Raw genomic sequence first — 27899 nt, 5'->3', positions numbered from 1 at the left:
CTCTGGCACCGCACCCGTGGTTAAGGACATTTTAAATATATCTGCCAGGGCCCCTGCAATTTCTACACTAGTCTCTCTCAATGTCCAAGGAAATATCAGGCCCGGGGGATTTATCTATCTTTATTTGCTGTAAAGCAGCAAACACCTCCTCCTCTTTAATGTATGTTCCATGACACTAGTGCTTGTTTCCCTTCCTTCCATATCCACGATGCCAGTTTCCTGAGTAAATACTGATGCAAAAAAACTGTTTAAGACCTCCCCCATCTCCCGAGGCTCCACACATAGATGACCACTCTGATCTTCTAGAGGACCAATTTTGTCCCTTACTGTCCTTTTACTCTTAATATACTTGAAGAAACCCTTCGGGTTTACCTTCATATTATCTGCCAAAGCAACCTCATGTCTTTTTGCCTTCCTGATTTCCTTTTCTAGTATTTTCTTACTTTTTCTATACTCTTCAAGTACCTCATTTGTTCCTAGTTGCCTATACCTGCTATACACCTCTCTCTTTTTCTTAACCAGATTGCCAATATCCCTTTAAACCAAGGTTCCCTATGCTTGTTAACTTTGCCTTTAATCCTGGTAGGAACGTGCAAACTCTGCACTCTCAAAATTTCGCCTTTGAAGGCCTTCCACTTACTGAGCACATCCTTGCCAGAAAACAACTTATCCCAATCCATTCTTCCTAGATCCTTTCTCATTTCCACAAAATTGGCCTTTCTCCAACTTAGAACCTCAACTCAAGGACCAGACCTGTCCGAATTAACCTCCTTGGCTGGGGAAATTATTTGTTACTAATATGGAACCTCATTTCTTAAGTTTTTAACTGCACAGAATAATGTAAGGCTCCACATTCTGATTGGTTGAGGAGGTTTTCAGTGATATCACCAGTTTGTCACATTGGCTTCAATGAAACAAACAATTGGTATTGGTTTATTATTGTCACCTGTACTGAGGTACAGTGGAAAAACTTGTCTTGCATACCATTCGTACAGATCAATTTATTACACAGTGCATTGAGGTAGTACAGGGTGAAACAATGCAGAATGCAGAGTAAAGTGTCACAGCTACAGAGAAAGTGCAGTGCAGATAGACAATAAGGTGCAAGATCATAACAAGGTAGATTGTGAGGTCAAGAGTCCATCTTATCGTACTACGGAACCTTTCAATAGTCTTAGAACAGCGGGATTGAAATAAGCATTGCAAGGATATGTCCAATAATATGAAGGGAGCAGTAGATTCATTTCTGTGGCTAGATATGTTGGCGCATTTGGTTGTAGGTGTTTGAGGGTGTTTGCTGTTGGCTTCTCTACTGACTAAAACAGTGCAGTTATGAGAAGAAAAAATTAGATCGAATCTCCCTGTAGCTGTCTGACACAAGGAATGACAGTGACCTTCCATATGGATAAGCACTTGGCCTTTGGAGGACCAAGACTCCTCTGGAGCAAATCAGATCCTCTATATGAGTGGGTTTCATTGTTGGAATCTGGTCATATTAACTTCAGGGCAATGGCTGCATCAAACTCAGAAATTTTCAGTGGTTGTGTTCAATGAGTTCTAGAACATCCCATCATTAGGGAGACATTCTAGATACATTAGGGACATTTAAGAGACTCTTAGATAGACACATGAATGATTGATAGAAAAATAGGGGGCTATGTGGGAGGGAAGGGTTAGATAGATCTTAGAACAGGATAAAATGTGGGCACAACATTGTGGGCCGAAGGGCCTGTACTGTGCTGTAGTGTACTATCTATGTCCGTGAGTTGCCCTGAAAATTTAAATATTCAGTACTGAAACTGGATGAAAATTAGAACTTAAAAGTTTGAATTAGCAGATAATATAGCAATAGTCTTGGATTCTATGGAAAATCGAACATACAGCACAGGAACAGGCCCTTCAGTCCATAATGTCTGTGCCAACCATGATGCCAGTTTAAACTAATCCCATCTGCCTACACATGGTCTGTATCCCTCCATTCCCTGCCTGTTCATGTGCCTGTCTAAATGCCTCTTAAACATCACTATCGTATCTGCTTCTACCACCTCCCCTGGCAATGCGTTGCAGGCACCTAAAAAAAAACTTGCCTTGCAAATCTCCTTTAAATTTTCCCCCACTCATCTGAAACTTATCCTCTCTAATATTAGCCATTTCCATCTTGGCTATCTACCCTATCTTTGCCTCCTTTAGTTTTATAGACTCCTCTCAGCCTCTTACACTCCAGTGAAAACAATCCTAGTTTGTCCAACCTCTGTTTAGAGCTAATAACCTCTAATCCAGGCAACATCCTGGTGAACCTCTTCTGCACCGTCTCCAACACCTCCACATCCTTCCTGTAATGCTGGGACCAGAACTGCACACAGTCCTCCAAGTGTGGCCTAACCAAAGTTGTATTCAGTTGCAACATGACTCTTTTATACTCAGCGCCCAGACCGATGAAGGCACTGTCTTTACCACCCTTGTATTGCCACTTTCTGGGAGCTATGCATCTGCACCACAAGATCTCTCTGTACATCAGTGCTCCAAAGGGTCCTGCCATTTACTGTATACTTCCCTCTTACATTTGACTTTCCAAAGTGCAACACCTCACACTTGTCTGGATTAAACTCCATCTGCCATTTCTCCACCCATATCTCCAGCTGATATTTTCTGCTGTATACTTTGTCAACCTTCCTCATTTCCCACAACTCTGCCAGTTTTTGTGTCGTGTGCAAACTTACTAATCAGCCCACCTACATTTTCATCCAAGTCATTTATATCACAAAAGAGATTCCAGCACTGATCCCAGTGTAACACCACTGGTCACAGATTTCCAGTCAGAATAACACCCCTCCACTACCACCCTCTGTCTTCTATGGCCAAGCCAATTTTGAATCCAATCTACAAATCTCCATGGATCCCATGTGCCTTAATCTTCTGGATCAACCTACCATTAGAGACCTTGACAAATGCTTTACTAAAGTCTATGTAGCCAACATCCACAGCCCTACCTTCATCAATCATCTTCGTCACCTACTCAAAAAAAAAATCTCAGTCAAGTTTATAAGGTATGACCCCCTCTGCACAGACCCATTTTGACTATCCCTAATAAGTCTATGCATTTCCAGATGTGAGCAAATTCTATCCTGAAGAATCTTCTCCAATAATCTCCCTACCATTGATAGAAGGCTCATCAGCCTATAATTTCTTAGTTTGTCCCTATTGCTCCTCTTAAACAAAGGAGTAACATTGGCTATTCTCCGTTCCTCTTGTATCTCACCTGTGGCTAAAGAAAATACAAAGATCTCTGTCAAGACTCCCTGAAAGTGGTGGACAGCCCAGATTCTATTAGGAATGGTAACAAATCAGAGTTGAAATCAGAATGATGTGAAGCCAACATAAGTTTACACTAGTGTTAGATTCGGTGAACTATGTGATGTTGGTGCATTTCATCTTAGCTTAGAACTTTAACAGCGGAAATTACATTTCTCAAAACCCTGGGAAGTAATTACTTTTATATTAGGTATAATTACACCTATTGGGAATGTGGCAGTGATGAGCTTCTAAGTTGTTCTTGTGTTACTTTACTCCCCTGCAGTCTAAAATAGGGCTTGCACCTGACAAGTTGTTGTTTGCTGTGAGGGGAGTCTGTGACAATGGTGGATAACCCAGGTTCCACTGGGAACGGCAATAGCATGCCTGATCAAATTTGAATTCATCCTGTTGTTAGATAATCGTGCCACTTCTCTCATAGGGAAACGACTTCCAACGCGGGCTCTGTATTCGCCAGCAACCCAGACTATTGAAACTAAAAATCCACGGGCGAACCTCCTTGTTAGCAAGTGGCAGCAAGTGTGGCTGTTGGCACTGGACAGGCGGCGGAAGCTCAACGATGCACTGGACAGGCTGGAGGAGGTAAACATTTCCAAATCACAGCTTGAAAAATTGAATGGAAGGATGTCAACTTTTAAAGCCTGCGTTCTCGCAAGTGGAACACAGCCATTTCAAACATTTTACATTGACATACCAATTCAGTTTTGTTGTTGAAAAACTCTGTTAAGTGTGAGTTTCAGACATTTCTATGTGGGTATTTCTTAAGTGATGATAAGTAGTTTTTCCAGAACTTGTTTCTTGTTAGAATGTTGTAGGTCTCAAAGGGAGCTCCAGAGTTTTACCAAATAAGCCCTATGACTTCATTTACTAAGTATATTTCATGACACTCTTGTTGTTTTGAACGAAGCAAACCTTAAGGGGAGTTTCTGGATATTTTTCCCTGATTTTATTTTATTACCCTTCTGTTTTGAAGAAAATTATGTAAATCTTGTGCGGCTTACTTTGTTGGATGGTATGCATTGTTTTCCAATTAACATTACATTTAGTGTTAAATATATTTAGCACAGATGCAGGGAATGATAACTTACCAATGAATTATTTTTGTTCCATTGATTTATGTATGCAGAGCTCTCAGTCACAAAGATCAAAGCTGGTAAATTACTGGGATTAAATATGCATAACAAATATCTGCTCTAATCATGCAAGTGAAATATTTTAATATTTTTATAAGTGAGCAATTAAGATGCCATGTTGAGCTTGTTTACTTTATTTGGCAAACCAGCTGTTTTCTTCAAAACAATATATTATAAATTCAAACACTTCTGTACCGTAAATATTTAAGGAATTTTTTTGAGAACTAAATGGTTTTGTAACCCGCTTCAATTGGAATTTGCATTGTGGTGCTGATAATATCTCACCACCATGGTTATTTTTTCAAGTCTTTCTAGGATGTTTATAGCCATGTTTTCTTAAAGCAAAGGAGCTAATTTTCCAACCTATCCATTAAATGTGGTCAAAGTAATTTTATCCAAATTGTAGCTGCTCTGAGTTATTTCTAAACATGAAACTTCCAGAGAGTTGACGACTTTGCTTCCATTGCAGCTGAGAGAATTTGCCAATTTTGATTTTGATGTTTGGCGAAAGAGGTACATGCGATGGATGAACCACAAAAAATCCAGAGTAATGGACTTCTTCAGGCGTATTGATAAAGATCAAGACGGGAAAATCACAAGACAAGAATTTATTGATGGAATTCTCTCTTCAAGTGAGTCTTGAAACCCTTTCCGATACCTGCTGAAAGAGAGCATAATAAAAATCTACTAATGTATAACAACTTGAATTCTACAGCACCCTTAATATCTTCTTGTACAGCACACAAAGGGCATTTGCTTCACATTATTGGTACCAGCTTTCTAAATGAGCAGTTCCATTTCCTGTCCTCCTGCAATTTTTCTAATCTGTCCACTCCCCACCAACCAAAAGCCTGATAAGGAATTCCATTTCCTGACTTCTATCACTCCTTTCTTTGCTCTTGTACTGCAAATCTTGTTTCTAAGTCCCATGACTGATGACTCACTAAATGCTAATATTCCATTTTTAGCTTTATCAAATCTCCTCATAACTTTGAACGTAAGCAACGTAACTGGAAAATGAACTATTCTCTGCTGAAGGTTCTCCACTTGAAATTTGACTTGCCTTTTCTTTCCTTGGATGTAACCAAGCCAACCAAATTCCTCCAATGTTTCTCTGATCTAGACCCTTTTACCAAATTTTCAGTTTAATGATGTGTACTAAAAGTGAGACAAAGGACTAAAATCCAGATTGCTGACATTGTGTATTTAACTGGACTAATACTTGGACGAGTCTCGACCAATCTTCCAATGACAGGAATCTAAATTCCACACAAGGAACTTTAAATTTTGCTCACTAAATAAATCTAGGATAAAGTGGTGGGTTCAAAATTAGTGACCTTGAAACTACTGAATTATTGTAAAAAAAAATCCTTCTGGTTCACATATCCCGCAGGGAAGGAAACCTGCTGCCCAGCCTAAGTGTGATGCCAGACTCACCGAATTATGTTGATGCTTAGTTGCCCTCTGAGGTAGCCTCAGCTCAAGAGCAATTAGGGATGGGAAGTATTTGCTGACGTTGCCAGCCATGCCCATGAATGGAACAAAAATGCTTCGGTAAAGTATTATACTGCTGATCTTCCCATCGATCTTGTTGCCAACAGCCACCAAGGGAAATTTGATACCCAGACCTGATTACACTTCAGCTGATGTTGCCCGCATGCTACTTTCATATTCTAATGCATGTTTTTTCATGAAGGGCTGTCAAATAAACATTCAGCAGTGAATTTCCCAGCAGTTTTCTTTTATCCCTTGGCCCAGAGGCATTGAAGTTATTTTTAATTCTCTTCTGCCACTTGGCTAAGATGTAATGGCTCAGCACAAACTGGGAATTGAACTCATGACTTTCCCAATACCCAAATAATACCACGCCCCAAATCACTCAGAGTCTGACTTCCAGTAAGTCATTTACAGGAAGAAGTTAATAATTAAGGAAACCATTTCTATAATGTTGCTATACAGACATATGGTTTTCTACATTAGATTAACAGAAGGGAAAGTTATGAAAGTAATTAACCAATAGGGAATGTGTTTATTGCATTGTTCTGCAGAGTTTCCAACCAGCCGCTTGGAAATGAGTGCTGTAGCCGACATATTTGACCGAGATGGAGATGGTTACATCGATTATTATGAATTTGTGGCAGCACTTCATCCAAACAAGGATGCCTACAAACCTCTTACTGATGCAGACAAAATAGAGGATGAGGTATACCAATCATTGTTTACAGAATTTAAACTTTATTTCCTAGACTGACTTGACGCTTGATACAGGAACATTTGTGTGCTGTTTAATTCTAACAGTCAATTCTTTTCTGATTTTTAAAGATGGTTATATTTTTAATTTCTGAACGACTATCAGGTTTGATTTTCTGCTGTTGCTTCTCTGTTTGACCTTCATTAAGCACTAAAATGCCTTCAATCTCAACTTGCTATCACCACCCTGCATTGTACTTTATTGTAGGTCACACGGCAAGTCGCAAAATGTAAATGTGCAAAGCGGTTTCAGGTGGAGCAGATTGGGGAGAATAAATACAGGGTGAGTGTTTCAGTCTTTACCATACTTCAGGGTGAAGCCAAGACGTGACCTGTCTGACTGTAAATTGCAAGATTTGGTGAAAACAACAGCGCCTAAAAGTAACTTCAGTTAATGCCTACAAGTGGGGCTGTGAAGGAGGTGACTTATCACTAAAACAATATTATTTATATCATGTGTTCTGTATTGAACTCGTATTTGGAATGCCAAGGTTGTAGAAGGAAATGACTAAATATTTACTTTGTGAACTGATAGTACCTAGCAATTAGCTTTAATTTGGAAACAATCTAAATAAAAAAAGAAAATGCCTCTTTTGATAAGGATTTGAAGAAAGCCAAGTCTGAATTGTTTAATTCTTTGTCAGATTTCCAGCTTCTCTGGTTAACATTAAGTCTGTGATAAATAATCCTGTGAATATCCCTGAGAACACACCCTTTTTGCCTTTTGCTCTCGCTCTCGCTCTCGCTCTCTCGCTCTTTCTCTCGCTCTCTCTCTCTCTCTCTCTTTCTCTCGCTCTCTCTCTCTCTCTCTCTCTTTTTCTTCAAATCCAAGACACAAAATCATCCTTGAGGAAGAGCAGTACACAGGCTCTGCTACTCTGGCCACTCAAAGTGTGAAGTGTTCCTACTTTTGAAAAAGCTGTTGGAAATAAATGTAAAGTAACTTGAAAATGTATGACACATGAACCTAACAATTTGCTGAAAAAAACCAGCCTACCTTCCCTTAGTTTGAACATTGCCCCACCATTAATGCAAGTTATTATTAAACTGTGTTTTGTTCATAGTTTAAAAATCTGCAGACATTACTGCAGCTTCAAAAACAACGTTAACTATTCTTCATTAAAACTATTAACCTCCTCTGCCACGATAACAGATATTAACAGATTGACGTAACTCCCAGCTGACATCATTTACACTAAAAAAAATACTTTCTCTCACTCCCCCTATAAATCTCTTCAGTCGGTTTCCTTTTATCATTTCTTCATAAAATCCTTCATAATGCTTTTTATTTTAATTGAATCATTTTATGAAGTAACTCCATAAAGTTGATGATTCAAATATTTCTATTTGAGTTCAGAACATGAATAATTCTGCTGTCAAACTTTAATTTTCATCAGAGCTAATATTGGAACAGGGAAATGTGGTCTTAGTCTTTGTGCTGACCATCTTTTGTGTCCTTTCTATTTATTTCGGACTCAAACCCAAATTGCGATCCCAATTTATAAACAAGATTTGGCCAATAAATGTTTTACTGGTAATTTCACTGAACACTTCATTTTATTTAAAGGAGAGTCCCAAGCACCTCTGGAAAGCTAAGGGTTCCATTGTTAACTGTGATAAAGGTTCTCCCCATTCTTTTCCTCTACTCTGTTCATTCGTTTTTACTTGAATCTACAACCACATTGTAGTGCTTTCAGAATCAGGATTGGTTTGCCATTTTTCATTCCCATATGAAGTGGAATTTTTCTTTTGCACGTTAGCACAGCAGTTGCTGCAGCTGTCTCGCAGCTCCAGGGATCCAGATTTGATCTAGACCTTGGCTGCCGTCTGTGTGGAGTTTGCATGTTCTCCATGTGACTGTTTGGGTTGCCCCTGGGTGCTTTGTTTTCCACCCATAGCCCAGTGATGTGCTGGTTGGTCATTTGGTAACTAAATTATTCCTTAATATAGCTCAGGGGCAGGAGGATCAAAAGGGAGTTGATGGATATGCAAGAAGGCATAAGTTGCAGAACTATGGAGGGATGGGACAGATGGGGATTGCTCTGCTGAGAGCTGGCCTGGACCTGATGGCTGAATGGCCTCCTGTATGGTAATTAATAATTATCGATTTGAGTGTAGAGAAAGCTTGGGAATGCAGCATGTAACTCATAAATAGAAGCAGAACATGTTGGAAGTGGTTGGTCAGGCAACATCTGTGGATCAACAAATGGATAAATTGCCAGAATTGCTGCCAGTTTGAAGCCATCACTGATGTAAGCACTGGCAACAGACTTAACTATTACAGAACTCTAACATTGGCTTCCTGGTAAATACTCTCTTTGTCCTAAATCATGAGGCTCCAGATGGTGTACAACCCAGAACAAGTCAGCTCATAAAATACTGAAAAGGTTTGAAGCCAGCAAAACTGTAATCCCAGTTTTGCCAGCTGTCAAAGTTTTCAGAGGTTCTATATGTCCTTAACACTCAGAAACATTCAAATGCTATTAAAAGTGAAACAATTAACAAGTTAGAAATAACTGAAAGTGCAGATGAATGTTAAAAGTAAATGCTATTAATTTTAAGAAGAGTTAGAAAAAAATAGCAGTTTAAACAATCGAGAGCACTAAAGTGAGCTTAATTAATTCAAAGAGCATAGCTGCTGCAGGGTTCAGGTAAGCTTGTGCTGCACTGCTGGATTATTTGTGGAACGTGACTAGGAAATTGTGTGCTGAATGTGGCCAACAGGTTCAGGACTAGAAAAGCAAAATACTGCAGATGCTGGAAATCTGAAATAAAAAGAGAAAATACTTGGGATACTCAGCAGATCAGGCAGCATCTGTGCAGTGAGAAACAGAGTGAACATTTCAGGATGTTAATTGGAAAACTAAATCAAACGAAATGAAGAGTTGCCTTCCCCCATGCCTGTGTAATGTATACGGCAGCTTCTGTATTCTGCGAATAAGCAGAAGCATGGCAGTGGTCCACCATTCATCACTGATTGAAGAAGCTTTTGTTCAAAAGATCTTTAGCTGGCTAGTATTGTTAACTTTAATCAGGCTTAGTGTTATCCTTTCTGAACCAGTGAAAGTGGAGAAAACTCCTGTAAGGTTTCGCAGTCCCATCATAAAACAACAGCAGCGAAGGGAGTGGGAGGAGTGGAAAATGGAACTCTGCCACTTAAAACATGCTTCTGACTTTTCCCGTTATGAAATGTCATCGGCCTGAAATGTTAACTCTCATTCTCTCTCCACAAATGCTGCCTGACCTGCTGAGTGTTTCCAACATTTTCTGTTCTAATTTTAGGGTTCAGAACTATACGTTCTCATGGTTATTGTGAACTTCCTGTCACCTGGGTGAGGGATGGTGGGTGGGGGTGTGCTGTAAATTGTGGCAGTTCGATGCAGAGCTGTCAGCATTTGCCAGCGGATTCTGGCCTATTAGAGCCAATTAGAACCTGTAGTATCTCACTTTTGGTTTAATGTAACACACAGGTATATTCCTAGTTTGTCGAATGCAAAATCATTGTTTACAAAGACGTTAGGAACTCTCTTAATTATAGAAAAGAATTGTAACCACAGCAGATACAGCATAAATGTTCCTGTTAAATCTGCAGAAAGTTTTACATTGCATGTTGGTTATTTTATTTTACTGTCTTGCCTACAAAATTTATAAAAATAAAAAGTGTGCTACAGAATTTGCATTCCGATATTGGAATTCTCTCACACATCCTTGTATGGAACATACCCGTAACATAGTAATGCATTGAAAGGATTTGACCTATACAGTCTTTAGTGCATATTTCCACTTTAAAATAAATTGCCACCCATCAAGGTTAACAAACTGCAAATATCTTTTTTTGTAATGTTTGTTTGTCATGTAGCACAGTTAATGAAGAGTTGATATAATTTACTTTAGAACTGTACCAATACCATTGGTGAATTGCACCAACCTACATAGGACTTGGTTGTTTTTTTCCCTAGCCGCTAATGTACACAGTGTAGTTTCTGTATGCTAGGAATAAACAGAACTGTGACAGCAGTCCACCGCCCATCATTGAAAGAGCTTTGTTTTTAAGAGTGCTTTAGTTAGCTAATATTGTTAATTTTTATCAGGCTCAGTGTTACCATTCTTAGCTCAAGAAAATCTGTGAAGAAGTCTCTAGTAACTTTTCAGTTTCTTCTAGCAATCCCACCATAACAATGTGATTACCCAGCTGAGTGTACCAATACTGCCTGAAGATAGAACAGTACAGCACTGATCAGGCTATTCAGCCCATGATGTGCCGATCTTGATGTCGATTTACACTAAATGTCCTCCTCCTGTTTATCATCCATATCTCTCAATTCCTTTCATATTCATGTGTCTGGAAAGCCTCTTAAATTCCACCAAACTGCCTGCTTCCACTACTATCCCTGGTAACATATTCCAGGCACCTACCACTCTCTGGGTACAAAAAACTTAACTGTCACATGGCCTTTAAACTCCCCCCCCCCTAACCTTAAAGGCATGTCCACTGGTATTTGACATTTCTACACTGGGGAAGAGATTCTGACTATCTACCCTATTATTAAAATTTTATAAACCTCTATTTGGTCTTGCCCTAGCCTCCGACACTCTAAGGAGAACAACCCGAGTTTGTCCAACCTGTCCTTGTAGCTCATTCCCTCTAACCCAGGCAGCATCCTGGTAAACCTCTTCTGCACCCTCTCCACAGTCTCCACATCCTTCCTATAATGGGGCGACCCAATCTGTGCACAATACTCTGCAAGTGTGGTCTGACTGAAGTTTTATATACCGTTGCTGCGGCATGACTTCCTTATTCTTGCACTCTTAAGAATAAGTTGGATAGATACATGGACGGGAGAGGTCTGGAGGGTTATGGACTGGGTGCAGGTAAATGGGACTAGCGGAATAACGTTTCGGCACAGACTAGAGGGGCCGAATGGCCTCTCTTCTGTGCTGTAGTGTTCTATGGTTCTAACACCCGTTCTAATGAAGGTAAGCATTCCATATGCCTTCTTTACCACTTTATCCACTTGCGTAGCCACTTTCAGTAAACTACGGACCTCGACCCAAGTTCCCTCTGTATCTCAATGCTATTTAGGGGTGTACCATTAACTGTATACTTTCTCCTTTCATTTGACCTCCCAAAGTGCAACATCTCACACTTGCCAAGATTAAACTCCATCTGCCACTTCTCTGCCCCTATCTGTAACTGATCTATATCCCACTGCATTCTTTGATAGTCCTTTACACTGTCCACAACTCCACCAATCTTGGTGTCATCCGCAAACTTGCTAATCCACCCATTTACATTTTTGTCCAAATCTTTGATATATATCACAAACAGGTCCCAACACCAATCCTTGCGGAACACCACTGGTCACTGACCTCCAGCCAGATTAACAGCCTTCCACCACTATGCTCCGTCTTCTATGTGCAGGCCAGTACCAAATCCAGACTTGCAATTTACCCTGGATCCCATGCATCTTTATCTTCTGAATCAACCTACCATGAGGGACTTTGTCAAATGCCTTACTGAAGTCCATGTAGATAACGTCCACTGTCTTACCCTCGTCAAGTACCTTTGTCACCTCCTCAAAAAACTCAAACAAGTTTGTAAAACATGACCTGCCCCACATAAAGCCATGCTGACTGTCCCTAAGCAGGCCATGCCTTTCCAAATGTGCATAAATCCTAAGTATCTTCTCCAATAGCTTCCCTACCACTGATGTGAGGCTCACTGGCCTATAATTACCTGGATTATCCCTACTTCCCTTCTTGAACAAAGGCACAGTTTGTTACTCTGTAGTCCTCTGAGATCTTGCCTGTTCCTAGTGAGGACACAAAGATCTTTGTCAAAGCCCCAGTAATCTCCTCACTTGCTTCTTTCAATATTTTGGGATATATGCCATCAGTCCCTGGGGACTTATCCACCTCAGTGCTTTTCAGAAGACCCAGCACTACCTCCTCCTTAATCTCAAAATATTCCAGCACATTAGCATGCCCCACTCCATTAACCTCCATTTTCTTCTCATCAGTAAATACTGACCCAAGGTATTCATTTAGTATCTCAGCCACCTGCTCTGACTCAAAGCACAAATTCCCTTTTTTATTCTTGAGTGGACCTACCTTCTCCTTAGTTATCCTCTGTTTCTTAATATAAAATGTCTTGGGATTATCCTTGACCCTGCTCTCCAAGACATTTCATGGCCCCTTCTGGCCTTCCTAATCACCTGCTTGAGCATTTTCCTGCTATCTTTATATTCCATGGTCTGATTTAGCTTCCTAAACCTTACATATGTTTCCTTTTTCTTCCTGACTAAGTTTAGGACCTCTCAGGTCATCCAAGGTTCCCTTACCTTACCATCCTTGTCCTTACTCCTTACTGGAACATACTGATCCTGAACTCCCATCAGCTGGTCTTTAAACAACTTCCACATGTCAGGCGTGGACTTGTCTGAGAGCAGCTGCTCCCAATGCCCCTTAGTTCCTGTCTTATCTTGTTGTAATTTGCCCTCCCCCAATTTAGTACCTTCCCACAAGATCCAATTTTATCCTGACTCATAACTTTCTTAAAGCATGAGTTGTGATCACCCACAAAATATTCACCCACTATCAAGTCTGTCACCTGGCCTGGCTCATTTCTCAAAACTAGGTACTAGGTCCAATATGGTCTCGCCTCTTGTTGGAGTCTCCACACACTGTTTCACGAACCCCTCTTGGATGCACTGAAAAAATCCCACCCCATCTAAGCTTCTTGTATTAAGGAATTCCAATCAATACTGGGGAAGTTAAAGTCCCCCACTGTGACAACCCTGTTGTTTCTGCACCTTTCCATTATCTGTCTACATGTCTGTTCCTCCACCTCTGTGGCTATAGGGAGGCCTATAGTATAATTCCATCAGCGCAATACATCTATCCTATTTCTGAGCTCCACCCAAATTGCCTCTGTGGATGAGCCCTCCAGTGTGTCGTCTCTGAATGCTGCTGTGACGTTCTCCCTTAGCAGTGGTACAACCCCTCCACCTCTTTTAACCCCCTCTCTATCACATCTAAAACAATGAAACTCAGGAACTTTAAGCAGCCGGTCTTGTCCCTCATGCATCCAAGTCTCTGTAATGGCAATAACATCCTAATCCAGGCTCTAAGTTCATCCTCCTTACCCATAATACTCCTAGCATTGAAATAAATTCATTTTAGCCCATCAGTCCCACGGTGTTTATTAGCTTGTCCCTTGCTGCCCTTCCTTTCAATCCTACATTTCATATCATCTTTCTTGCCCTCAACCCTACCACCTGTTGCCCCGCTGCTGTGGTTCCCATCCCCCTGCCACTCTAGTTTAAACCCTCCAGAGTAGCACTAGCAAACCTCCCGGCAAGGATATTGATTCCCCCTCAGTTCAGATGCAAATCATCTTGTTTGTACAGGTCCCACCTGCCCTGGAAGAGAGCCCAATGGTTCATAAATCTGAAGATCTGATGGACTTGCTAAAATATGTTAACAAAGTTTAGTATGGCTTTATGGTTCAGGATTGTCCCTCGGATACATATGAAAAGTAATTCTACTGTTTCAATAAGTTAAACAGTGGGGAAAAAATAAATTTAATATTCATAATTTTCTTTAGAAATGTACTTAATGCCTTTGGTAAAATGCACCAGCCTTCATAGTACGTAGTATTGTAAAGGAGTAACAGTTCCATGTCTAGCCTGCACAGATTCGATCTCAACCAAGGCCAGGGTTGGTTTTGACATCATCTGGGTCAGGAAGCAGAGGGGATTCACCTTCAGACAGCTATTCTTGTGACATGTGCAGTGAGCGGACTTGTATGTGTATGTCCAGTGGAGCCAGGATCATCTGTGATGCTCTGTATCATTGGGTTGCATTTCAAAATTTGTAGCCATGTTTAACATATACAAAACAGATCTTGGTTGGAGTAGAGGAGCTTTGTCAGCCTCATGGAACAGTAAGCAAGTATAAAGAGGAAAAAAAATCAAAGTTTTATACTGTATCATGACAAAGGGAATCCAATGTGCTTCTTGGCAGATTCTTCCTGACCAGAATTAACCCCTGGGTTAATCAGAAATTCCATCAGTTTTGCAAGTAAATATGCAGCCGTTGACAAACACTGTTATATGTTAAAACTAAAAGTTGATGTGACTAATTTTCTTTTTCTCCATATTTTCTTCCATGACTTAAGTTCTTCCTGGGAAATCAGGTACAGAACGACATGAATGTCTGATATATTTTACCTGTTGTGCTGTGTGCTGTGGGCCAGTAACTGCTGCTTTGTGGCTTTCAGACTTTAAACCAGTTGGGAACAGTGACTTTCCCAATCTGTTGCCCATCAGTTTATGTTTTTGAATGTTGGGTGTTTCCACTGGCATTAAGCTAAAAGTTTGTGCTGCTCATTTTCCATCTAATCATTCACCTTTTCAAATCAGCTGCTGTAAAGAGTGGTGGGGTGAAGAAATAGAGCTTGCAACTGCAAAAATAAATGCTTGATGCAAAACAAATCATTACAGTCTGTAAGAGAAAAATCACAAGCAAAGTCATTTGTTAATAATCACTTAAAAATTTAATCCGCTGCTTAAGTTTCTCTTGTTTCCCCTTTTTGCAGTTTGGTGACTCCCAGCAGTTGCGGCTAGTCCGTATCCTACGCAGTACGGTAATGGTTCGTGTTGGGGGAGGTTGGATGGCCTTGGATGAGTTTTTGGTGAAAAATGATCCCTGCAGAGGTAGGTTTTGAACATTCTTTGGTTGGTTCTGCCAGCCACCTGCTTGGGCAGCACAAGCTAGCCCTTGCTGTATAATGTAATACCTCTTCACAAGAAGGCACACTCATGTCTGTATGAAATACTGATGGATAGATTCTTGATGAAGGTGTGAGCAGGCAGTAATGGATTGAAATGGTTGCCATCATTGGATCAGGGAGTCACGCACACTTTTGGCAAAGTTGACAACTCCTGACTGGATGCATTCCTGGAGATTTCATCACGTAGCCCACTTGTCCCATTCCCATAGCCCCACCATTGGTTACCCAACATGTTGCATGTTCGTGGAGCCCGACTTTCTCTACCTAGAGTGAACAGATTTCTGGTTACCTAGTTGAATAATACATGACTGTCAAGCAGATTGTCAGTTTTCCCATCTTGTCTATTTTTAAATCTGATAAATGTAAGCAATCAAAGAAAAAGAATGCAACATATTACTTTTTTAAAGCCCTATGGCTTTTCTCCTGGGGTTGGCTTTTGCAGCAACCCTTTGGAGATCCTGCAATTTGGTCTCACTTATAGGAGACTGCAGGTGAAAAAGGAATCATTGTTAACAAGTGATCTTTGATGGAAATTGTATCTGTATGAAATGCATAAGGAAACTAACGAATCCCACCATGGCAGCTTAGTTACCAATTGACACTCTAAATCTGAACTCAAACAGACAGTGTCTGCATGGTGAATAGAAAGGGTTGTCTTTGCCCTGCACCCCACTGAGTCACTAACCTCACCTGCATAATATTTATTTGAGAATTAATGAGTTATAAACAAGTATTTGGCAACAAATTGAATTAAAACTTTTTTTATCTGCAAGACCGAGAGCTTTGATTGCACAATTGACTTAAGCATTGTGAAATACTTCTAGTCTAGATGTTATGAGAAGCTCAAATTAGCTCTTGAATTCTTCCAATGATTTCTCTGTTTTATCTGTCCTGTGCTTGGTCCTATTTCCTACTAAAAGTTTCTTCTCTATTTCTTTTAATGTGATGCAATCCCTTTATCATTTCTTCTAGTTCATCATCATGGAAGTAAAATGTTGCGTTCGGAATCAAACTCTTCAATTACCAGTCAGTCTCCTATAGGTTGGCAATCCTCTGTCTCTTTTCCTTCTCCTTTGTGCTTTCCTACTCTGTATGGCTTAACCCTCCTAGCAGCTTACAGCAGGCTTTGTGCTTTTTTTAAAAAAAAAGAGAACTGTAATCCAATGCGCTTTGTTTTTTTAACCAACTACAAAATGATCGCCCATTTTGAAATGCATGTGAAGTTGCTTATATGACTTTTTTCTTTTACCCGCAGTAATACTCACTGCAAGTAAGTGGTCACCTTGTCTGATATTGTAGCATCCTCCTAAATGGAATGTACACATCTGTTCTGCCTGAAAGTGGTGTGCTGTTTTGAGCTTCTGCACAAATTTTTTGGAATGGGGTTTGCTTTAGTGGGTCCCTGGGCTTCTTTAAACTGACTGCATGAAGTTAATGGAGTCCGAACTCTTGCGTAGTTCTTAACATGAAACTGAACTGAAACCTTCATGACTATTAGAATTCCTTTTCCCTCTCCATTTAAGTTTTGAAAATTTGCTGGGCTAATTCATCTCGTGTTGCATACATACGCCAGCCCAAATGTTGAGTTGCTGGTATGGATAGGCTTTCAATTCAGATTTCAGTATTATTCCATCATCTGTTAACCAGTTTTTAACCATCCTGTTCATTTTTCTCCTCCCCCTCCCTCCCCCCATACTCCCTGTTGTCATTGCAAGTATGGTGCTGGCTTGTGAAGTTGCCGATGACTTACAGCTGAATTTTTGTTTCGTTCCTTTCTTTCAGCTAAGGGCAGAACAAATGTTGAATTGCGTGAAAAGTTTATTCTTCCCGAAGGCACTAGTCAATCCATGGCTGCCTTCCGGTCACGAGGGCGAAGGTCACGGCCGTCATCAAGGGCGGCTTCTCCCAACAGATCAACTTCCAGTGCCAGTCAAAGTGTTTCAGTTCCACCAGCTGTTACAAGTACACCACCTAAGGTAATGTTGAGAGCAACACAGTTCAGTTCTCGGTGTTTTAAACTATATTTTATCAATATAGTTTAAAAAGCCATTACACCAGTCCAATGAAGAGCTTGGTGCTATTGCTCCTGTTCAGCAGCTTAATTATATTGCTGTGCCAATCTCCCTATTATACTGATAATTAATTGCATTTGTATTACACTACCATAGCCACTTTAACATTTATTTCAGGTTTCTTTTTTCAGCTTTTGTGTGGGGTTGGTTATGGAATATTGGCAAGTGTGCATTTATGATAACCCATAACAGGAAGCTTAACGCATGCCAGATATAGATTGCTTATTAACTTTACTCATTTTGAGTCTTCCTTTAAAGGGAGTCACACGGGTCTTCATCATTGTATTTTTAATTTTACTCCTTTCTAATTACACTTCCTCTTCCATGACACTGTTATTTCCTGGTCATTTTACTTTATTGTTTTGATTTCCATTCATTTTCAATGTATCCTTGTTTCATGCAGACACCCCAACATTTAATCCGCAATTATGATAAACCATGGTTGACAAACAGCAAAACATCAAGTGCTTATAAATCACCAGAGTCCCCTGAACGCCGAGTCCCATCTCCAGAGGTATAGTACGGTGAAGTACTCCCAGCTTAACAAACAAGTGTTGGTAGTGGTCAACATATGAAAAATGTGTTTTGCTTTTAGTTTAGTTAGTTGTCTTTAGACAGGTCTGTACCAAAAAGTATATTGTTTAGAAAATTCTTGGGAGAATTTTGGGCTGCTTTTCAGGATTCTAAATGTATTTTTCTCTATTGTACAGAATAGGTTGAAATGGGAAGTTGAACCATGTTTGGAAATAGTGAATACTAACTACTCTTCTGAATCATTCTCTAAATCTTTTAAATAAAATGGATAAAACTGGCAGTCAGTGGCACATGTACTTCAGTGATATATTATTGACGTGCAAAGGTCTTCTACTTTTGGATATTTATTGTTGGTAATGTTTTGGATTGCCTAATTCAGTGATGCAAGTTAACCGTGAAGTTAAAGTTCACTCTATGAACGTTTCTTTTGTGTGGAAGGATGGTTGTTTATTTAACTTTTTCAATCTGTTAATGAAATGGCTTTATTATCTACCAGCAATTTGCATAAATTTAATATTTATAATAGGCATTCCAAGTTCCACACAAAAGAATATTTAAAACTTTGAATCCTGAAAAAGAGCCATTTTTTATTTATCTGTAACACTAGAAAGGAGAGGCTCCCACCCCCCCCCCAACTTCTGACCACTTCCTTCATGTATCCTGACCTCTAAAATCTAACATTCATTTATCTTTTCAGAACTTTCCTTTCTAAGATCCTTGCTCTTGCAAAACTAACTCCTCTTCATTCATTTCATCTTGTTTCCCTGTACAGATGGAAGGAATCTTATGACTGTGTTGTTCTTTCCACAATGTTTCCTCTGTTTTTATTTAATCTTAAAATCTTCACCTGTCACCTTGTGTATGATTGAGCAGTTTCTGTGCATGTAATTCCATTCTGGGTCATAATGCCCGGTTAGTTTGTGAGATTACAGAGTTTGATTGTTTTTCTTCTTGGAACCAGATGATATCAGGAAAACATTACACAACTTTGAACACCGTGGGGAAGGGAAGTTGATTTCCATAAGGGTTTTACCAAACCCATGCCATAATTTTGGGACTTGTGAAGAAATTGGCATTAAAACATTTTATATGGCATTAAGCCATATTTTTTAAAAAAAAGAGTTGCATTTACTTAGCATCATTCAGGGCATCAAATGTTTTACAGCCGTTAAAGTGGAGTCATGGTTGAAGTGGAGTTGCTTTTGTGATGTAGGATACATGGAACTAGTTTGCAATTGTGGCTCCAGAAGTGCATTGCCAGACCATCTGTCCCTATTGCACCGAGGCATAACTATTGGCAAGGCCACTGTTGATTGCACCCCTCCTTTGAAATCATGGCTGTGACACCTTTGTTGGAACTCACAGTCTCGATATAATGTCTTGTCAAAAAGATGTCACCTCTGACAGACATTTCCTCAGTACTGCATTGGAATGATCACCCAGATCTTTATCCAAGTGTTTACTGTGGGAACTGAACCAACAACTATTTTCCCTTGTGAGGGAGAATGGGCTTTTTCTAATCTTCTCCAAAGTCATGACTGTAGATCGAGAGATTCCAAGAGGAATTCCAGTTCTACGCGTGTAAGCAAAAATAATACTCTAATTCCAAACTTTAAATTAAACATCAGTACTTTAACTTAAAGGGTGACGAATCTCTGGCATTCTCTACCCCAGAGAGTTGTGCCTAGCAAATTAGAAGTACTTAAAGTGGAGGTAGGTAAATTTTTGAAAGGTCTGGGAATTGAGGGCTAAGGAGGAGTTGAGGCCTGGGGTAGCTAAACCATAATCATATTGAATGGCAGGTGGCCATTGCAGAGCTAGGTGGTCTACTCCTGCTATTTTCTTGTGTAACTGGAGTAAGTGGGCTTGACAGGGCCCCAGATAAAACTTGTACCATGTTTGCTGCTTAGTTGACTACTGTTGTCCTCAGAACAGCTAGGTTGGGAGGGCCAATAAAGAGCCCAGTCTCTACAAAACTTGTTTACATTTCTAAGCAGAAGAATCACAAAACAGAAAATGCTGGAAGAATGCAGCAGGTCAGTTGGTATCTTTGGGAGGATAGCACAAGCCAACAGTTTGGGTGCAAAATTTGTTTATTGTTGCCCATTTCTGCATTGATATTTGTTCACCAACTGCACACCTGCAGCTTTTTCAGTTTCTTGTTTGGATATCCACATCCATAGTACTTGCAGTTAAATTATAATTAGCAGATGATGGTGGCCTCATGGTCATATATAATGTCCCTCTCCCTTAGAAAATAGGCTGCACTCAAATATCAGGAATAAATTGGGAGTAGGATACATAAGCAGCTCTACCTAAACATTTTTCTTTAAATTTTCTCATGAGGTGCATGCATCAGTGGTAAGGCAAACATTTAATTCCCATCCTTAAGTTGCCTCCAGAAGAAGGTGACAAGCCATCACCCTGAGTGCTACAGTTCTTGTGTTCCAGAATGTTGACCCAGTGATGATGACGGACAGCTTTATTTGCATCTCAGGTGCCCCCACTGCCCTAGTCCTTCAGGATGATATAAATTGCAGGTTTAGATGATGCTGTTAGAGCGAGTTTCCCTGGTGCATTTTGTGGATGGGACACACTGCTACAATGGGATGGAATGCTAGTGGAGGGGGTGAATGGTCTGGGTGGTGGATGGCATGTCAGCCAAACAAGTTGCTTTGTCCCGGATGGTGTCAAGCTCTGAGAGTTCTTGGGGCTGCATGTGTTCAGGTGAGTGGTGATTACTCCATCTCACTCCTAATTTGTGTGCTGTAGATGGTAGGAAGACTTACTGGGAGGAATGGGGTCGCTGTTGAGCGGCAGGTCACTTAGTACAGAATACCAAGCCTCTGGTCTGACCTTCTCTTTCAGCTACAGTCCTAAGGATGCTGACGCTGGGGGGATTCAACAGTGGAAAAAGTCATTTGCCACTCTTCTTGAACTTCATCTTTTCTGGCGCAGCAATAGTGCCCCATGTGATTAAAAAGTGATCTCACTTTGAAGACAGGACTTTGTCACTCCCCATCCAGTCAAATATGTTCTGTGACTAGTAAATTGGGAAGGATGATGTTATAAGACCATAAGAGATAGGAGCAGTTAGGCCATTCAGCCCATCGAGTCTGCTCCACCATGCAATCATGGCTGATTGTTTTTTCCCCCAACTCCATTCTCTTCCCTTCTCCCTGTAACCCTTAATCCCCTTACCAATCAAGAACCTGTCAATCTCTGCCTTAAATACACCCAATAACTTGGCCTCCACCACCCTCTGTGGCAACGAATTCTACAGGTTAGCCACCCTCTGGCTGAAGAAATTCCTCCTCATCCTAGTTTTAAAGGGATGTCAAGTAGGTTTATCCTTGTTTGTTCTTTCACCATCTGCCTCAGACCTAGTCTGATCATTATGTCTTTCAGGACTCAGCTACTTCAGCTAGTAATAGTCCCGTGCCCTTGCTTCTCTCAGTCCACTCTCCATGTCATGTCCTAAGTGAAGAAGTGCTAATTTATGAGCTGAGGGAGAGCAGTAGATGCGAATCCAAAGGAGACTTCTTCCCCTGTGTTTGACCTGATGCCATGGGGTCTAAGGTTCTGTCCTCAGCTGTATGTCACAGCCCCAGCAACTAGTGGCTATATCCAGACACACCCAGGGGGTGTGGAGAAGGAATATGGGACATCGGCTGAAATGTGTATGACTGTGATGCAGTTTAACTGGACTAATACATGGGGTTCCCCTCCCAATTTAATTCCTTCCTAAAGGAGGACTTTGCAACAGGAACTGGGTTGGTTGTGCCTTAATCCTATCCAAACCTATGTCTTGGGAGACTTTCTCAGCCTCAAACTGAATTGTGACAATAATCCTTGACACAAATTTGTCACAACTGTGGATTGTGAGGACGGTTGGTGATCAATTGCATTATCAGGTCTACAGTTATATATTGGCAGGACAAAGTCTAGCAGATTTCCTTCTCTAAAAGAACATTAGCAAACCTGAGGAGTTTCATTTTGCCATTATCTTATAATTACTGATAATTTAATTAACTGAATTCAATTTACCTAGCCTTTAGTTTCAGCCTCTGGATTACTTGTTCAATACCTTCATTTCTACGTTCCCATTGCTGAAAGTAAATAAAAGATTAGGGGCAACATATTAGGAATTGAAGGAAAGAATATCAGTTTGAAATATATTGAAGACATATTTCTGAATCTGTATCAAAACAGATGTGAAATCTGCAGAGCTAGTTGCACAAAGGAAACGCAAAATTGTTTATCATATATATATAGTTAGCTATGAATGTGTGTGGCAGTGCAGGGTGTCTGTGTACAGAGCAAGATGTTCATTGTCTGAACCTCAGAATTCAGAAAAAAAAACTTGTGTGGATGATTCCCACCAACAGTAAAAGTTTCTATCAAATATTTGCATTCCTTTTAAAATCCTAAAGGTCTAAATCAAATTACCCCTTACTCTGGTGACTGATTTCCTGGAATATGGCTTATGTAGTTTCTGGTCATTATTTAAACATTGAAGGACTTATTATAACATTTCATTGAATCTGCTCTGCTCTTCTTCCAAAGCCAGTATGTTGTCTCTAAGTTGCAATGTTCTGTAATGCATTCAGTACCTTGGGAGCAATTTCACCATGACTTAGCTGCAGCAAAACCTCTTCCTTTTTATATTGTAGCCCTCTGGTTAGGAGTTCTTTAAGCCTTCCTGATTAATGTTTGTACCTAATTAATAATGGAGCCCTATGCAGTATAGTTAGACTACCAAAGTGCTGCAGTTCCATTGTTACTTGCTTTTTAAAATTTAAATTTAAATTTTTAAATTTTTTTTTAAATTTTAAATTTTTTAAATTTTATTTACAGCGTGGTAACAGGCCCTTCCGGCCCAACTAGTCCGCGCCGCCCATTTTAAACCCAAATTAACCTACCCGTACGTCTTTATCCTTGACACATTTTCTTTGCTGAAATCCATCTAATAATTTTGCCCACTCACTTTATTGAACAATGTGATTTTATACCCCCAATACTCAGTACTTTCTGTAGCTCAAGTTCTTGTGTCATTGACAAGTTAAGCTGGCCTTTATTTCATTGTCACTTTGCCTGTTGCACAAGCTTACCGTGGGCAAATGTGCTGCCTCATTTTGTACAACATTCTCTCCACTTCAGGCATGGTTCATTGGCTAGAAAGCAGTCGGGGGATATCCTGAGGTCATGAAAGATGTTTTGTGAATGCAGCATGAATAAGCAAGAAATAAAATAGCAAAGAGCACGAAAACAAACATTGGACATCAGCTCTGCTGCTGGATCTCTGATTTCCATGCTCCGCAGACATTCTTGTGTTAGAGCAAAAATACAAACTGCTGGGGGAACTCAGCAGGTCAAGCAGCATCTGTGGAGGCAGAGGAGTAGTCGACGCTTTGGGTCAAGACCCTGCTTTGGGTCAGTCCTGATGCAGGTTCTCGACTCGAAGTATCAACTATCTCTCTGCCTCCACAGATACTGCTTGACCTGCTGAGTTCTTCCAGGAGTTTGTTTCTTTTGCTCCAGATTTCAGAATCTGCAGTCTCTTCTGTCTACACTTATATTAGTTTCTTCCATGTTGGGGGAAGTGCTCTTGGAGTAACTGTTTATGTGCTTAGTTAAATTATTTATTGTTTTATTTAATCAGCTGTAAAGGTTAATCCTTTGATACTGGAAGATACTACATCCTGTCTGTCCCAGACAGATCGTTATTTTGACATCTCCACTTATTAATGTATCTTGACCAGCGAATTAAGAAAAAATGGATAACAAATCTGTTCATATTGTGGGCAGGCAATTGATGCCAAACCTAACAGATGTGTACAAGATCCACGATCTCTTATTAAACTGTGTTTGCTGTGTAGGCTAGTTAAGACAAGCTCTAATAAAAGCCCTAATAAACCCTCAAGCAAGGAATAGGTTAGCCTTGTAGAAGAACCATCAACATTTGAAGAAGTCTTATCCATTTATCATACTTCAGAAAAGCATGCACCAATAATAAAGTATTAATCCAGTTCTCTATATAATAATCTAGGTAACGCCGATCCAGGGAAGCAAATTGCGACCACCCGGGTATCTGTCAGGAAAGAGCTTTCATTCTGGAGAGGACAGCAACTTAACATCAACTCCTCCTTCAAGGGGGAGGTCACAAGTATCAGGTCAGTGTTTTGCGGGAACTGTAATCATACCACTTTCTGTACTTCTACACTTTGAAGCCTTACCAAGAGTCATAGATGATGAAATGGGAATTTAAAAAATAAGTCACCCAGTTGTCCTACACCTGACCTTTGCTTGTTGACAGCTAGTGTAAAATGTATATGGTTCGTAACAGGATTGTGCCAAGTTCAAATAAAAACTTAAAATGTCGAACAATATCTGTGGAGAGAGAAACAGACTAACTTTCCAGATTGATGGCCTTTCACTAGAACTAGGAAAAAAAGTCAGAGGACGAATGGGTTGTGAGCATATTCAGAGTCTGGGAAAAGTGGGAGATGAGGAAGGAACAAAAGGGAATGGAGACAAGTGATTAAATGGTATAAGAGATAATGGGCCAAAATGCGATATCGGCCCAGTAGTGAAACACTGGCCAACTGGAGTGCACATGCAGCAGCCTGTTCCGACATCCTGTGCAGTGCAGCGCAGAGGTTTGGAATGTGCTGGAGGTTTGATGCATGTTTGTCTGAACACTCACTTGGTCCTTGGACTCCCCATTCAGTCCATGGATGTTTTGTAAGTGACTGAGCTGAGAAGGTGCTGCAGCCTTGTTCATCTGAATCTTCAGTAAAAAGGTGTTTAGGCAAGGTTTTTGTTATTTTTAAATTTTCTGTACATGTATGTTTTTAGTTAATTATTAATTTATTGCTTTTAATCTATATGTAATTTATTTATCTTGTCTTCAATTCTTTCCAAATGTCTCTTGTGATCAGAGATCATTCAGAAGCACTGAATAGGCCTTCTGACAACGCAAATGCCATGGTAGTCTATGGTTGGAACCTTTGTTCGGCTGCCCAAGCCCTGGTTGCCACTTGCGTTGCAGAGCAATTACCCGGTCAAGGCTTTGGGGGCTGTGGGATTGACGTTGGAGACAGACTCAAGGTATAGGTCTGGTCCAGTACATTCTGGTCTAATGATGGAAAACAAAAGTAATTGGTAATGTAAATGGGAATAGCAGAATCACAGTGAGCAGCTATTGCTTGAAAAAATAGTGGTGGTTTTGAGCTGACATTGTTGAACTGTGAGTCTGGAAGGCTGTAATTGTTAGCTGAGCTAGTTTTCCTCGAGCTCTTGTTGAACTTTCTTAGGAGGCCAAGGATGAAGAGATCAAATTGAGAATGAAACAGAGAATTGAAGGGTGACCAGAAACTGAAGACAGGGGCAATAATGGTTCTGGGAAGGGTGGGTACGAGTAGAAGTATGAAAAATGAGATAAATGTGGTCAAGGGTTCTGTCAACCCTAACAGAGGGGAATCATTGGGTCAGTGAAAAGGAAATGATGCTGGCAAAATTTGGATCTGGCAGAATTTGGATCTGGAAGAATGGAACAAAATCTTTAACCAAAGCAGAGCATAGTCAAGATGCCTGTGGAAATTAATTATCTTCTAGAGACACATTGGTTGACAGTCAATCTCTTGAAATAGAAATAGGGAATTTGAGGAAAAGAACTGAGGAGTTAAGAGGTGCACATTTGAAAGTGAGCACAGGATAGAATTTGGAAGCAAAACTGCTGAAAGTTTCAACAAAAGCAGAAGACAGCATCATTTATGTATTGGAAAAGGGACAGAGGAAGCGGGACCCAAACAGGTCTTGAACGTAGAATATTCTACTCACCTCACAGAAAGGTGCACACAGCCAGGATGCAATTTCATCAATAGCAAAACTTCCAGAGGGGTGCTCAGTGTATGAATAAGTTTAGGGTGGATGAGGACTGATTAGACTTCAATTTAAAGAAAAATGGAGGGCTGTTCTGGTGGTGACTGGAGGTGTAGGGTTTTGGACATTCTTAGTTAAAAGGAGACTCTGAGGAACGGGAATTTGGAAGTGCTGTACTAAGATGTTACACACACCCCCACTCCCCTCACCCCTACTCCCACAGGCAATTCAACATGGGAGACTGTTTCTTGCTGAATTATGTTCATTTGATCGTGGCTTGTGGTGCCAATGGAAGTCATCCCATAATGGTCGTTGTACCTAAAAGGGCAACCTGTGGGTAGGATTACACTCCAGAGCTGTTGCCTAAAACTAGGTATGTTCTACCTTATATCTCTAGACTCCCTTAATATTTAAAAATGAAAGATGCAATTGTCCTTACAGGGTTGCCCTAAGTCATTCAATTGTACAGTCTCTAGGATGTGAGATGTAATCTGGATTTCCATGTTATAACAATGGATTAAATGATTTACTTAACCTAAGATTTGTGTGTATTTAATCCAGCCTTTGAGTCAAGAAAAGCCCCAAGTCGTCCCACAAGCCGTGCAGGAAGCAAGACTGGCAGTAGAGCAAGTAGTCGTCGGGGGAGTGATGCTTCCGATTTCGACATTTCAGATATTCAGTCTGTGTGCTCGGATGTTTCAGAGACAGTGCCTGAAACTAGCAGATCAGGGTCACGAGCAGGATCTCGGCCATCTTCAGCGAAACCGTCAAAAATCCCAACACCGTCAAGGAGGTCCCCAGCAACTAGCAAACTGAGTGCAGCCTCCAAAAGATAGTCTGATCTCAGAGGCGAATTCCTAAGTAATTCTATGATGCAGTCCTTGGGATGTAAAATATTCTGTAGAATCTGTTGTGAAATAATGCAAGAGGTGAACTTTTGATGCTGCAGAATGGCCTTATTTGTGTGTTTGTCTTGTAAGGTATATTATTTTATGTGAATAAATATTCTGTTAATTTTTTTTCCTTGATGCCATATCCTCTGGAGGGAAAATTAAAAGAGCTTTTAAGACAGATGTAAGTTAAACTAATATTTTTACATGTAATGTAGAATTGGGTAACTATTGCTGAAAGCTGTTTCTGAATGTACGATTATGAAAACAAAATCCCAGGAACATGTCTTGTTAATTAGCAGGCAGATAACTCCATGGTTTGCTAACAACTCTGATTACCTCATGCACAATTCTAATGAGGCAATGCTGAATATTATGAAATAACTTTATTTGCTCGAGCTGACTTTTTCTGAATTAAATACAAAGCAAATGTCTGTGTCCCAGGTAAAAAGGGATGTAAAATGCCAATCAGCATTACCTTAATGTAGCAAATTGAATTTACTCTCAATTGTTTAGTTAACACATTCATGTCGGCTGTTAAGAAGACACTTTAAAAACAAAATCCTGCAGCATTTTTGTGCCATTTTATTTAGCTGAGATCAAACTGCCATTATTAAAACTCTCCTGTCCTCCCACAACAAGTAATTTGTACTACTAATAATTAATATATTAAGTATGAAGTGTTGATGTCAATGTGAATTTTTTTTTGCTTGGGTGGAAGATAATTGTATCATTGATCCCATTTTGTATTAAAGCAAAATTGCTTGCCATAAGTCACAAACTGAATCATCCTTATGTGTTCCTTTTATAGTAATATTTCATGTAAGACTATTTAAAAAAAAGACAATTTGCTGATGCCAGTAAAATGAGTAGGAATTCCCACAGATGCTTAAAGCATTTATTTCTGAATATGACAGTTTTTATTTGAGTTTCATTTTGTCAATGTCAAGATTGTAGATTTGCATCTCAGAATTAGGATGAAGTAACACAACCTGCATTTTACAGTACCTTTCATGTAGAGAAACACTAG

The 27899-nt window shown here is 40.1% G+C and overlaps 1 protein-coding gene across 1 annotated transcript in view; it reads left to right on the top strand.

Annotated features, from left to right (window-relative positions):
• Nucleotides 1-27642, top strand: part of dst (dystonin) — a 464609-nt gene extending 436967 nt beyond the window's left edge. The window contains 10 exon segments of the mRNA XM_052024808.1: nt 3734-3894; nt 4915-5077; nt 6494-6648; nt 6904-6978; nt 14875-14892; nt 15295-15412; nt 17272-17465; nt 17965-18075; nt 24145-24268; nt 26541-27642. Coding sequence (XP_051880768.1) covers nt 3734-3894; nt 4915-5077; nt 6494-6648; nt 6904-6978; nt 14875-14892; nt 15295-15412; nt 17272-17465; nt 17965-18075; nt 24145-24268; nt 26541-26815 — 1394 coding nt within the window. The 3' untranslated portion in view covers nt 26816-27642.
• The last annotated feature ends 257 nt before the right edge of the window (nt 27643-27899 follow it).

The sequence above is a fragment of the Pristis pectinata genome, chromosome 10 (genome assembly GCF_009764475.1).
Source record: "Pristis pectinata isolate sPriPec2 chromosome 10, sPriPec2.1.pri, whole genome shotgun sequence".
NCBI lineage: Eukaryota > Metazoa > Chordata > Chondrichthyes > Rhinopristiformes > Pristidae > Pristis > Pristis pectinata.
The sequence above is the reverse complement of the archived record's forward strand: the minus strand, read 5'-3'. Positions and strand labels throughout refer to the sequence as shown.